This window comes from Diabrotica virgifera, chromosome 6, assembly GCF_917563875.1.
Source record: "Diabrotica virgifera virgifera chromosome 6, PGI_DIABVI_V3a".
NCBI lineage: Eukaryota > Metazoa > Arthropoda > Insecta > Coleoptera > Chrysomelidae > Diabrotica > Diabrotica virgifera.
Genome location: NC_065448.1, coordinates 77,197,161 through 77,212,230, shown reverse-complemented (window position 1 = coordinate 77,212,230; position 15,070 = coordinate 77,197,161). Strand labels below are relative to the sequence as shown.

At 36.0% G+C, this 15,070-nt stretch overlaps 1 protein-coding gene across 1 annotated transcript in view; it reads left to right on the top strand.

Moving 5' to 3' along the window:
- The window catches only part of LOC126886445 (spondin-1), a 126,484-nt gene that overhangs the window by 37,747 nt on the left and 73,667 nt on the right, over positions 1 to 15,070 (top strand). Inside the window, exons 3-6 of the mRNA XM_050653386.1 lie at positions 258 to 390; positions 8,834 to 9,164; positions 12,602 to 12,732; positions 13,662 to 13,881. Of these exons, the coding sequence (XP_050509343.1) occupies positions 258 to 390; positions 8,834 to 9,164; positions 12,602 to 12,732; positions 13,662 to 13,881 (815 nt within the window). The remainder of the gene's footprint in view (positions 1 to 257; positions 391 to 8,833; positions 9,165 to 12,601; positions 12,733 to 13,661; positions 13,882 to 15,070) is intronic.

Below are 15,070 nucleotides of genomic sequence, written 5' to 3'. Positions count from 1 at the left end.
GTCACGTGCGGAACAATATGACTTTCTGCACTTGTTAGGAAAATAACTATTCCCTATTAAACATTTAACCCAACCTGTAATTTATCGATTCTTACAGAATCGATAAAATTTAAAACTTTGAAAATACGCAATTGTCTTCAGCAGACCAATAAAGAGAAAATTACGTGAAGACACTGAATTCCAAAGAAACTTTTTTGTTAGCATTAAGAAATTAAAGATTTATAAAACCAGATTTAATTATTATCACTGTGTTTTAGAGCCATGGTTTTGGAAAATTCTGATGTTTGGTTTTCAGAAGATGGAAACTTAACTAAAACCATTTGTGAACAAAAAGATGAAGATTTACCATCAGATGATGAATGTTGTGCATGTGACGAGGCTAAATATAAGGTAAGTTGTCGTTTAATACAAGGTGGTACAAAAGTAGTCACCCAATGTTCTTTGCTGTAATTTTTTTTTATGAAAAACTTTTTAAAATTCGATAAAGATAAAGGCAGTTTTTGTTTTTATTTGGTTCAGAGTTGGACCACCATTTCCATATAGCTGTTTCAGCATCTATGCATCCTCAATAAAGCTATGCAGTCACAACTCTGAAACAAATATCAACAATCCTGCCTATTTAAGGGAAAAAATCGCGATGTAATGTTTCCATCTTTTGAGACGCAAAACAGCGACATCTCTCGTAATACGAGGAAGACGAAAAGCCCTCAATACAAAGTTTGCTACTTTTGACGAAAGACGAAATAAAAATAATAAACAATATTTTAAATTCAAGACTTTTCGTTAAGAAACTACTTTCTGGGTGTATCCTGTATCTTCGGCTTTTACAATATATAAGCACAAGAGACGACGAATATAGAAGAAAGCAAATAAAGGCATGTGTACGAATACAAAACCACCGGACAGACTTTTTCAAAATTTCGCAGGGACTAAAGCAGGGTGATGGGCTGGCCCCAACATTGTTTAACCTGGCACTGGAGTATGCGGTTAGGCAAATGCAAACTGGACGAGGAAACCTACTGACCAACCGAACGGTTCAACTGGCCGCTTATGCCGATGATATTAATATTATGAGTAGAACATCAACAGGATCACAGGAAACATACGCAGAGTTAAAAATACAAACAAAAATGCTAGGTCTGGAAATTAACACAGAAAAAACAAAAATAATGACTCAGACGAGAAGAAATATAGTCCCACAAAACATTATACATGAAGATGACATTGAAACTGTTGGAAAGTTTACATACCTGGGAGTAGAAATATATGCCGACGGATCAGAAGATGGAGAAAAAATACGAAAGAGAATAACGCAGGCAAACAGAGCTTATTTTGCCCTCTCCCATATATTTCGGTCTAAAAATGTCCACCCAAATACAAACATGAGAATCTATAAAACTTTAATTTGACCAATAACATGCTATGGCAGTGAAGCCTGGGTCCTGAAAGAAACATCCAAAAACAAACCCGACACATTCAAAAGGAAAGTACTGAGGAGAATACTAGGACCTGTGAGAGAAAACGGAATCTTCAGAAGTCGATACAACAACGAACTTTATCAACTTTATAAGGAAGCACCCCTGTCAGACTTTATTAGAATACAAAGATTGCAATGGCCGGACATGTGATAAGAATGGGAGAGGATAGGCTACCAAAAAGAGCACTGAATGCTAGAATGCAGGGAAAGAGACGGTTGGAAAGCCAAGAAAGCGCTGGGAAGACACAGTAAACAGCGACGCACAAGCCATTTTAGGAGTCCGTGTATGGAGAAGATCAACCACAGACAAGCAAGGGTGGTGGCAAAAAATAAAGGAGGCCAAGGCTCAATTTAGGCTGTAGTGCCGTAGAAGAAAAAATAAAGGACACTTTGTCCACGTATTTACCTTCTTTTCGTCTAGGAAAAGGGCCGAAAGACAGTTTCAGGTACTCAAATCTGAGTAAAGATGAAAAAGGTAAAGGCAGTTTTTGTTTTTATTTGATTCAGAGTTGGACCACCATCTCCATATAGCTATTTCAGCATCTATGCATCCTCAGTGAAGCTATGCAGTCACAACTATGAAACAGATATTAACAATTTTTAAAATTGGTTTATACAAATCCATTAGAATTTATTCCATCCAGATGAGAAAATGATATCTGCCAAGTGGTCGCAGCTAGAGTTAATGACCATACAATCTTGTTTTATGGCATTTTCCAACACTTATGCCAGAACTTCGAGCGACAGATTAGGTTAGCATAGGTTAAGTTTCGCTTTCCTGGTGAATGTTCTCCTTAAGGGCTTCCAGAGTCTGAGGCTTGTTGACGTAAACCCGGAACTTCAAAAAACCACATAAAAAGAAATCTGGAATGGTCAAATCGGGTGATCTGGCCGACCAGTGCAAATCATCAAAACGAGATTTTCTGAAGGAAATGCTTCCTTCAGAATATCGTTTGTAGCTCGAGCAGTGTGCTCTGTTGCACCATTCTCTTGGGCGTACATATTGACAGTACCAATTCATTCAATTGGGACAGAAAAAATTGGATAATCAAGGCTCTGACGTTTCTCAAAGGAAATGGTCCGATGCACAGATTGTTGGTGGTCCATAAACGATAATTTTGTTTATTCACGTGACCGTTAAGATAGAAATTAGCCTCATTGCTTATATTTATAAATATATTTTTAATATCTTATTCTGAGGTTTCCAGAAAATTCAGAGTTATGAAAAAGTGGTTTGATTTTTGTTTTATTATTTAGCTAATGCCTCGTCAACTAATGGCCATTGGCATGGTAGGTACGCTGAATTTTTGCAGTTAGGTACCTAGTGTCATGTGTAGTGTGTGTGTTGAGTAAGTGTCTTGTTACTTTGCAAAGTCGACGTCATTGTCTTTGCAAAGAGACGCTAATTGTATCCGAATGTCTGCGGTCCATCCGGTGAGTACCGATCCCACAAGCACAGAAACTATTTTCATTTATTAATTTATAATAAACGAAAAATTTCCGACCCTGGTGAGATTCGAACTCACGACCATTCGGACCTTTCGATCCAAAGGTAGGCGCTCTTACCACTGAGCCACAGAGGGGGTGGTTTGATTTTTATAATTGATCGTTTTACTATTTCAACTCGTATCTTATTTCCTATCCTTGTCATATTTTCTTACTACGCAGTAACAAAGATATTTATAATTGAAGGATCAGGTCAGGTCACGATGAATGTCTATAAGGAAGCATTTTCGGCAAAATGAAAAACAAAGTTACATATTTAATATCTACCTTACTATAGTTCAGAAACTAATTGTTTGGTAATATATGTAATTCTGTACTTTAGAAGACGTACACATGTGCTTTGATAAAGTTTGTAGAGTGTTATGGTGAGTCTCTCTCTTCAATCCTGAATCCTGACCCCCCGGAGGGAGTGTAGTGGTCGACGTGATGTCGTGTATTGTCCGTCTCCAACGATCTCTGTCTCTGGTCATTTCTTTTAACTCATGCATAGGTCTTTTGCATATTCGTGTAATTTGATCGATCCATCTTGTTAAGGATCTTCCTCGTGATCTTCGGCCTTCCACCTTTCCTTGTATAATGAGTCGTTCCATGTTTTTTGTGTTTGCTCTCATAACATGTCCAAAGTATTTTAATTGTTGGAGATGGACTTTACTGGAGAGTCTTTGGCTAACTTTTAGCTCTCTTAAAATTGAATTATTTTTTTTATGGTCTGTCCAAGGAATTCGTAGCATTCGTCTCCAACAGAACATTTCAGTGGCGTCTATCTTTCTTCTTTCCGAATTTCTCAGGGTCCAAGATTCACATCCGTAGGTCAGTATTGAGAATATCAAGCAGTTGATCAACCTCATCTTTAACCCTCTTGAAATTTGACAGTCCTTCCATATTGTGGTCATTTTTGCTGTGGCGACTTTTGCTAGATCACATCTACGTTTTATTTCTTCCTGTAGTGACCCTGTGTTTGTGATTAATGATCCCAGATATAAGTATGAGCTCACAACCTTAAACCGATCAATTGTGGTTATGTGTGGATGATTGTTATGTAGTCTATCCACTATCATGATCTTTGTCTTTGATATGTTTAATTGCAGACCAAATATTTGACTTTCGTTTTCAACCAGTCGTATGAGATCAATCAGCTCTGCTTGATTATTTGCAAGAAGGGCTGTGTCATCTGTGAAACGTAGGTTGTTTATTTTATGACCATTTATTGAGATGCCTTTTGGTTCTCCATATATATTGAATAATTTTGGAGATAGTATACATCCCTGTCTGACACCCCGTTCTGGATGAAATTCTTTGAAAGTGTGTCAAGCACTTTAACTGATCCAGTAGTGTGTTCGTATAGTTCAGTTATAATAGAAATAAGGTGTTGGGGTACGCCTACTTCTTTTAGTATTCGCCATAAGTGAGACACTTGACCCTGTCGAACGCCTTACGATAATCTATAAAGCATATGTACAGTGGAATATTGAATTCCCTAGATTTTTCGATTATCTGTGTTATATTCAACAGGTGTTCTCGAGTACCTCTACCTTTGGTAAATCCAGTTTGCTCTTGTGGAACTTCTCTTTGAATGAATGTTTTTAGTCTCTCATTGATTATATGTAGCATTATTTTACTGGCATGTGATATAAGAGAAATAGTTCTATAATTGTCGCATTTATGGAAGCTGCCTTTTTTATGAATTGTCGTTATTGTAGATTTTGTAAAGTCTTCAGGCCATTGTTTAGAATGCCATATTTGGTTACAGAGTATATGAAGTAATTTTACGCCAGTTTCTTCTGTGGCTTTGAGCATTTCGGCTGTTATCATATCTGGACCTGGTTCTTTATTATATTTGAGCTTACTGATCGCGAGTCTTACTTTATTTTCAAGTATATCAGGTTCTTCTTCCACCTCGTCATAGATTTGGTTAACAGGTTCTTGGCGTTGATCATCTTTATATAGGTCCCTGCAATACGATCTCCATGTCTCTGCTATATCTTCTCTGTTTGTTCTCAGAGTTCCAGTGTTGTCTTCAATGGCCCAAATTCTGGCTTTAAAGTCTCTTGTTAAGTAGCGTATTTTTCTAAATAGATCTCTCAACTGATTATTCTGATCATGTCTCTCAATTTCTTTGCCTATACTTTGATAGTACTGTTTTTTATCTGCCTTGTATCTTCGTTTTATTTCTCTATTGAGGTTTCTTAAACTAGCCTTTTCCCTTTCACTACACACGGGACTTTGACAAAGATTTGTTCTATTCTCAATGATTTGAAAGATTTCATCTGTTATCCAGTGTTTCCGTTTCACAGGATTATTTTATCTTTGGATGATCAATTGGTGTTGTTACACAATGTTTAAAAGTCTCCCATATTTCTTGTGATGTTCCTTTACGAATAGAGGGCATTATTTTATGTACTTCCTGGAGAAGGTCGTCCTTCTTTCTTAGTTCTATCCTATTTGTCTCTTTTCGTTTGTTGGGCGCTTTAAGTTAAAGCTTTACTTTAGCTACGAATAGAGTATGATCGGATCCACATATCGCCCCTGGATATGATCTGACTGTTTGAATTGATCTCCAGCGAATATTGGTAAGTATGTAATCTATTTGATTTCTAGACCTATCTCCAGGACATTTCCACGTATAAAATCGACGTACGTGGTGTTTAAATCGAGTATTCATGGTAGAATAATTGTTTGTGATAGCAAACTCGATTAAACGGTCACCTCTTTTGTTTCTCTGGCCTATACCTAACTTCCCCAGTACATTATTTATGTCGTCATTCTGTGTAGTGTTCCCAACTTTTGCATTGAATTTGGTATGTTGGCGATTGTCGTTTCCAGTTTTTCGTAGAACTCCTCGATCTTTCTGTAATCTGATGTGCTGGTTGGCGCATAAACTTATATGATATTAAGTTTATGTGGTTTGCCTTCTAGTTTAAGGAGAACTATCCTATCGCTCACAGCTTTAAATTCGACGACAGACTTTTGTAATTTTGGTGAGACCAGAATTGTAACACCTGTATAGTTCTGGGTCTCAGCGCCAGAGAAGTCAATATAATTGCCATTATGTGTTCTGAAATGGCCCTCTCCTAATCAATGAGTTTCAGCTAGTCCAGAGATTTCTATATTGCATCTTGCTAGCTCGTTATTAATAATTGCTAGCTTATTTGTGATCGCCTTTAGCCCTTGTACGTTCCATGTACCGACCTTCAATATCTGTCTGAGTTTCAGTTTTTCTTTTTGTATACCGGTAGCAGAATTTCCACACGATGCCTGGTCATTTGCGTGGCCGGTGGCTAATTTTTCACTACTTGACTCGGACTCAAGGTAGGCCGGTCGTCAACCAGGCTGCGTGACAACATCCGAGGCATTTCATTCGACGACATCACGCATAACTTTCTTGGGAACGATTATGCAATGGTTTCCCCTGCCTTATTGCATCGAAGTATCACAACCTTTCTGCTGGTACAGCTCCGCTTGTGAAAATCCAATGATAAGCCGGTTCAGGATAATTTCCTATACGCCTTAACTTGGTACTGGTGGTCGTTGCTGCCCTCCGTCAGGAACGTTTATCGACCTTCCGGTCAAAGTTTGAGGAATTTAGGAGTGTGTGAATGGTGAGAGGCACAAGTTACGCAGTTTGTGTGTAGGGTGCGCGACATGTATATATGCCACCCACACCCCTGCGCAAAATGGACCCCATCCACTCAAACACGGTCAAAAGGATTCATCCAACACTCGGGGTGTGGTTGAGATAGGTTTTAGGTAAATAGGGTGAGTAGGAGTATTCAAAATGAGCAATTTTGGGTAAAAAACAGGTTTATTTGACATGTTCAATGATGTTTATGTAATTTTAAAAACATTTTCTCTTGAACAAATCTTTGCTTGAATAATAATGTACCTCCACAAAAAGTATCCGTTCAATCTTCTTTATCTAAAAAGTATTCCAGGTAGAGGTCTTCACTGTTTTCATCATTGGCCTGGGATGTACTATTTATCATCAAAAGTCATCTGGCATCTGGGTTGATCAAAAATCGTTAAAGATGTTGCAGTTCACTGAACCTGGGTTGAGAAATCGGTATTGGGTCTATGTAAGGGTTTTTAAGATTTCCTCTTGATGAAGCAGGTTTTACTTTGTTTTTTCCTGTTTTTGGTGGTTTCCACTCAACATTTCCGCTCAAGTACTTGGTACATTCACTGAAAAGCTTTTTTTACAGTCAGTGGCAGTGAACGGTGAAGTGTCGTTCTTTCTCTCCGTCTTTTTTTTCATATATTTTGTTGATATCCCTACTAAAGAACGTTGAGCATTGAGGCACATAATAAAGCTCAGGAGCTTGAACAAAATATTACAACAAACAGAATGGAGTTAAGAAGCTTAATATTCTGTAAAGCACTAGCGTTTTGGTGTGGATCACTGACTTTTAAAATTAACTCTCATCATTTTTTCTTATGCGCTCGTGACCTTCATCCATCGTTTTACTCCCTTGCATCCAATCTTCTGACTATGTTTAAGGTGATTCCCATCGTTATTTCCCCTTGATCGTTCACAGGCTGATAGTACTTTCTAAGCTAACAGATGACGCAAGACACGCAAAATGACCAAAAAATAGACATGCATCGTTTTTCGTCTTGATCCTTCAATTGTTAACCCTATCCAATTGTGTTTCACCTTTGAGTTCACTGGTTTACGGTTTTTATCTATGATGATCACAAACTTTTTTTAATACTTATTTCGGACTAATACCTCATGAACACTCAGTTGTTCTATTATATTTGGATGACTATTTTGCTTTTTAAATTTACTTAACTATATTTATTTCTTTTGAAAAAAACTTTTATACACTTATTTCTACGCTTTTTTAATTTTAGAATTTTCAAACTTACCCTTAATTTAGAAAACAATATGAAATGTTACAAAGTGAACCAATAAAATGTTGAATTATACACATTAGATAACTTTTATACAGTGCGTCCATAAAGTAAAGCATACATTCATTATAAATAAACAACATTATTAGAAAGTACCGAAACAGGTCGATTTTTGATTTTCATTTTTTTAGCATACATATCATACTAGTGACGTCATCCGTCTGGACGTGATGACGTAATCGATGTTTTTTTAATGAGACTAGGGGTCGTGTGATAGCTCATTTGAAAGGCAATTCAATTCTATATTTAGTAATATAAACATGAACATGAACATAATTATTTATTCAAAGGTGTCCAAAAAATTTGTTTTAATTAAATGAATTGACACAAAAAGAAGAACGTGCGTAGTTTATTTAATTCAAAATATATTTTACTGCTGTCAGAAAACAGAAATAAAATGTTTATTTCAAAAATAAACATTACTTTTTTATTCTATTCAATGTTTAAGTTGCCACCCACCTGCCTCTTGACAGTTTGAACATTTATTTTAAGCGAAAAGCAAAGTTTATTGGTCAAATAAACATTGTATTTCTGTTTTAGGTGAGCAGTAAAATGTATTTTGAATTAAATAAATTACGCACATTCGTCTTTTTGTGTCAATTTATTTAATTAAAAATTTTTTTTTGGACATCCTGTATAAATAATTATGTTAATGTTTATATTACTGAAAATAGAATTGAATTACCTTTCAAATGAGCTAGCACACGACCCCAATTCTCATTTAAAAAAATCATTGATTATACGTTATACGTCATCACATCCAGACGGATGACGTCACTAGTATGATGTATATGCCAAAAAATCGTAAATTAAAATCAAAAATCGACCTGTTTCGGTAATTTCTAATAATATTGTTTATTTAGTTAATAATGAATTTATGCGTTACTTTATGGACGCACTGTATTTAAACTTTTACATGTAAAAATTGTATTATTTTAGCTTGTGTTCGAAGGAATTTGGTCCAGTAAAACTCACCCTAAAGATTATCCAACTTTACTATGGCTAACTCACTTCTCAGATGTAATCGGAGCATCCCACGAGAAAAACTTCAGTTTTTGGGGAGAGGGACAAATAGCGTCAGAAGGATTTAGAAGTTTAGCTGAATGGGGCTCAGTTAGACTCATGGAAACGGAACTGAGAGCCAAAAGTAAATACCTGAGAACAATTATCAAGGCTTCTGGACTGTGGTATCCAAACGTGAATTCTAATACGTCAACAACTTTTAGAGTCGATAGACGTCATCATTTGATTTCTGTAGCTTCTATGTTTGGTAAGTTCGAAAATATCAGTAAATTGCTTTACACTAATTGTAGATTATACCAAGAAGCAATAATATTAATCATTGTTTCCGAAGAATATTATTAATAGTTATTATCTTCTTCTTAGACTTCTCTCGTCCATGTTTTGACATAGGCCTCTCCTAACTCCTTCCATTGATCTATATCTTAGCAACATACTTTCAATTTGTTCTGGCTATTTTTTTGATCTCATATACCCATCTCATCTGTTGTCTTCCTCTTGGTCGTTTACCTTCATAAGGTCTCCAAATTCGAGGTACACCACTCTCTTACACGTGTTTCGAGGTTTCATCAGGAAGACTTGTGGTAGCTCGAATAGAAATGGGTGATTGTGGTTTTGGGATGTGTTAGTTATGTATTTCTTGTTTGTAAGTTCTAAAAGTCCTGAACATTTGTTTGTCCAAAACATTTGTATGCTTTGTAGATGGCACTAGTTTCTGGTTGTCGGTCCTGGTGGTGTTTTGTGGTGTTTTTTTGGAGAGCGTCTTCAGATGGTATTCAGAGAAGAAAGAGCATCATAACGGTTCTTTTCTCAGAATTCTATTGAGTGATGGCTTAGTGCTACGCGTTAAGGGCATAACTCTCTGTAACCTCACTATGGATAGGTAAAATTATTTCGCAATGAAATCGGAAAACTGGAGAAAACCTATCCCTCATTGTTTGTGTGTAAAGACCACAACCATGTACTTGATGTTATCCCTGAATTGGAGTCGGTCACCCCATGGCCTCGAAATCACTCTTCCTTCAACAAGCTGTGTGCAGCAGCCGCAAACGTTAGAACGTCTAAAGAATAAAAGTTAAGTTTTGTTAGGATGAGACGTTACGTTCCATCTCCCGAACAACCTTTCGATATGATTTAGGTGAGTTTGAGTGTGCAGTTGTTCGAGGACCTCTGTATCTCGTGTTATTGTTACGACAGCAGTATTGTCTGTGTAAATTAGTGTGAGGGTCTTTGTATTTTTTGGGATTAGGAGTCGCTTTTTTATATTGTGTATAGTATGGAAGCCAAAAGAGACTCGTATGGTACTCCTGCTGTAGGAGTGAAAGGTGTTAATATATAACTTCTGACTTCTGACATTTATAGTGATGTTACGTTCAGATGCCTATGAACAGATTAGTCTGAAAAAAAGGATGGGAAAACCGATGTCCAGTTGTTTACTCACCAATCAAGCAGACCAGACTTGGTCGAAGGCTTTCTGTATATCGAGAAAAATGCCGATAAAAAGTTTTTTGTCGTTTAACTTTTGGGTAATGTGTATTACGATTTCAGTCAACTGAGTTCTCGAGGAATGACCTTCCTGAAAGCCAAATTGGAGCAAACTGATTTTTTATGGTAAAGTGCGTAGAGTTTTTCCTTGAGGATCCATTCAAAGACTTTAGCCAAAGCATTTAGTAAGAGTTAGGATTGTTTAAGGCTTTGTTCTTATTAAGGAGCAAAATTGTATTGGCTACTTTCCAAGGTATTGTAAAGTAGCAGAGCTTAAGTGAGGCGTTGATTATTTTTGTGAGGCGGTGAGTAATGATCGGTGGAAGTTGTCTCACGCAATTGCATATTTGGCAGCACTTTTGGGTAAAAATTCTGTAATATTCAAATCCATAATGCCACTTCATCTGAAGAAAAGAGCGTTTGATCAAAGTATACTACCAATCATGACAAAGCTCCGAAAGTTGGGCACTAAAGAAAGAGATAATAGCGGAACTTAAAGTCACTCAGAGGTCAACTTAGCGATGCATGTTAAGCATAACAAAGAGAGACCACATAAGAACAGAATAGATCAAACAAAAACCAGATAACACTGATGTAATCCACAAAACTAAATCTCCAGAATGGCAGAGGGCGGGAGATTTAGCGAGAAGAACTGACAATAAATGTTCCACTAGTATTATCTGTGGTATCCAAGAGGCAATAAGATAACAAGACGACTCGACGTCCAAACTTAAGGTGGCACTATAACTGTGACATAAAGACACACGCAGGTACAACATGGCACAGAGAAGCAAATATTAGACAATCGTGCGCAGAAATGAAGAACGATTACTTACTTATGTAAGGAAGGCTGCACCATCATTATCGGCAGACTACGCCGAGGATGATGATGATATAAATACAGTGATGAGCTCGCTAATACCCAGCAAAATAACGCAAAAGATGGAAAACATAATACATTGCGAAACAAAAAAAAACTAGTGGAGATGGAAATGATCGTTATAAACGTATAAATTAACATTACATTACATAGTTTCCCACCTTTAGTCGTATCAGAGGAGTATGACAAATGACAACTGTCACTGTGACAGTAGAATTTTATAAAATACTCCTGTCACAGCCGTCTCAAGATGGGAAATTATGTAATGTAATGTTAATTATTTATACGTTTATAACGATAATTTTAACCTCCACTAGTATCATCTCTTTTTGATTTTTGTTTGGCAATGTATTATATTTTCCATCTTTTGCGTTATTTTGCCGGTTATTAGCGCGCTCATCACTGTATAATATATTAGTAGGGGAGCAAAGTATGCTAAATTTGCAGTCACTCTAGCGTTATGGGGGCCTATTGGGTTGTGATTATTAGGTCCTAAAACCATTTAAACCATTTAAAAGTAAAATTTTCCATTTTAGTGGCGACTTTCCATTTTTTAATCTAATTTTCCATTTCCAACAATCGTTTATTCTGATTATAGCGCCATCTCTCCATAATTCGAAAAAATGTCTCGAATAAAAGTTGCTTATTTTTACGTAAAGAATCCAAATCTGGAATAAACCTTTGGGGTCCCATTTAAGATTTTAAAGTAACCCCCCACCCCACTTTCGTGAGGGTCGTGTTTGGTACCATTCGATATATTTTTCAAAAACATTTTGTAAGTGTATTTTGCAGTTTTTCGATCTGATGTTCGTTTTGCGAAATATCGTGGGGTTTGTATTTAAAATTTTAAGGGAGAGGAATGGGAGTACCATTCGATAGATTTTTGAAAAATATTGAAGACGTATTTTTTAGTTTTTCGATCTGATGTTCATTTCGCGAAATATTCGCTTTTCTATTGTGAAACTTTTTGACTCACCCATTTCCTTACGCCCCGCTCAAATCGTCAGATTTTTGAAATATAGGTACACTCTTTTGCACGTACTTAACTTACCTTATCTGACAATTTCGAGTATTTTTAAGGATAAACTGTTTTTTTCGGGCCCCCTTAACGAACTTTTTGTGTTAAGAGCCAATATATGCTAGAGGTACATCTGCAGGGTACATCTGCATGGTACCAGGTTTCTCTCCATACGATAATCTAACGCGCTCGAGTAACTGCAAAAATCCTCGCTTGGGCTCCCCTACCATATATTTTTATACTGTTTTATTAAACGCTATATTTATGGTATTTGTTGATTTTTAAGATTTAATTTCTATTTTAGGACCATCTCCGGACTGGGTGGTAGGGATTAATGGGTTAAACTTGTGTTTAAAGAACTGTACGTGGACTGAAAAATTGGCTATAGATTTATATCCCTACGATGCAGGAACTGATGGAGGCATAAGTTATATGGTATGGGTAGCATATTAATCAATTTGGTTTTAATTTGTTTATTCATTTATTTGAAGAAAATTCTTTCAAATACAAATACAATTTACAAACATTCCCAAACACAGAATCACAAAACATACAGGTAATATGTAGAAATAATGCTGAAACACACAAAATAATCAGAATTCCATGTACCATAGGGAATAAAACATCCGTCCTCATACCTTTTAGGCTAAAGCATGGCTGTTCCCTGTAACACCATGATCAAGTATGTCAACCTCATTTTTTTATGTTTTGATAAAATAACTGCATCAACACCTTGTTAGGTAAAAATGTAATTGTCATTACAATAAACTGTGGCTAATCTCATATTAACATAATATTTAACTTAGACATGCCACAAGAAAACAGTTTCACAATCTGGATTATACATATATCTTCAAAACGCTTTCGATCCAGTCGGACCATCATCAGTTAAACATTTTGATAGTAGTTTAAACTAGTCACAGTTTTGGTTATAAAAACCTTTAAATTACACAATAATTGTAATAAAATTTAATGTTGCGATGACACAAGGTACAAGGTCGGCGTTAAAGGAGATAACATACATGTCCCTGCTCAAAAAATTGACAGTTCGTCCGACGTCCAGTTGGCTGGTATCAATCGGTTGCAATACAATCTACCGATTCGTAAAATGACATAAGGGAAAAATCGTCGCAGTACCTACATGAAATTTTCTTTACAAAAGAAAATTCAATTTTCACGCAGCTGCATCTAGGAAACCCTATTTTTTTCCTTGATTTCATCTTTCAGTACCTACTCTCAAAGGCATGAGAGATAAAGTCATGACTGAACTTCGATTGAAATCCAACGGTCTATTTGTGTCTATCTATTATTAATAATTTAAGTAAAACCGCTTCTTAAAATTTTCCAATATAATTTTGTTTTAGTCTCCTAATGCTGAAACGAACCCTAGAGAAAGAATGTACAGAATTACTACAACTTATCCTGAAGATCCCAGAGCGCCATTTTATGACCCCAGTAGAAAGGAAATGCCAGCATTGGCTAGATTGTTTTTAACAAGGGAAAAACTAATACCAAAAAATTGTGACGACAATTTCCTCTCTTCGCAACTTGATATTAGTGAAAATACTGAAGAATCTACAAGACGTAAGTACTCGTATAATGTTGGAAAATGCCTTGGGCAATACAATAGTATTGCTGCTAGCTTTTATTATATACAGTGCTAGTCAAAATCCGTATCCCCCCTCGTATCTTTTGAACGGTTATACCTATAATAGTGAAATTTGGAGGAAGGAAATAAACGGACGTAAGCTTCTTAACTAGTTATGACAGGTGACGTAATAGTGACAGATGACGTTACAGAGCCACTGTGACCGATAATTTTAAATAGGACCTTATGGTAAGTGATACCTCGTTTGAAAGGTATTTAGAATACCTATTCAGTCATACTAATTTTTTTGAGTTTAGGTTGATTTTGATTTTGGTGAATAAATTAAATAAATATAATATTGTAGTTTCGAATTTAATTAATAAAAATTCAAATGTCCGCCTATGAATTTTTTGGCAAAATAGTTGACGTTTTTTAATTCTCTAGTAGTTTTTACGTCAACGTCAACCTGTTTGACAAGTAATCATAGGCGGAATTTTTAACTTTTTTAAATTAAATGCGAAACTACAATCTTATTTATTTCATTTGTTCATCAAAATTAGCTTAAACTCAAACAAAATTAGTATGACTGAATAGGTATTTTCAATACCTTTCAAACGAGGTATCACTTGCCATAAGGTCCCATTTAAAATTATCGGTCACAGTGGCTCTGTAACGTCATCTGTCACTATTACATCACCTGTCATGACTAGTTAAGAAGCTTACGTCCGTTTATTTTCTTCCTCCAAAGGGTACCCCCCGTTAAGATAGGCAAAATGCCCTCACTCCCAGAATTCAATTTTTTAAATTTTTTTACGTTCTATGCAACTAAAAAATGAGATAACGCGGATTTTTAGCTCGCCATCCCCATTACCCCTCCCCCCACAGCCAAAAACGTAGATTTTTAGATTTAATTTTTTTCGGTTGGGTTCCAATTGATTTAAAAATTTCAAAAAATTCAAACGTGTAGCTGAGGGTTTTACAAAACATGTCCATTTTTTATGGACCCATAGGTCGAGTGTACATAACCTCAAAATTTTTTTTAACTTTTTTAAAGCTTATAACTTTTTTTTAGAGGGGGCTGCAGGTCCAATTTTTTTTGAATTTTGTGTAATTTATCAAAAGCTATCTCTCTGATTTTTTTCAGATTTTTTTGTCAGGTGCGCCATCTTGAAAAATCAGGAAAAC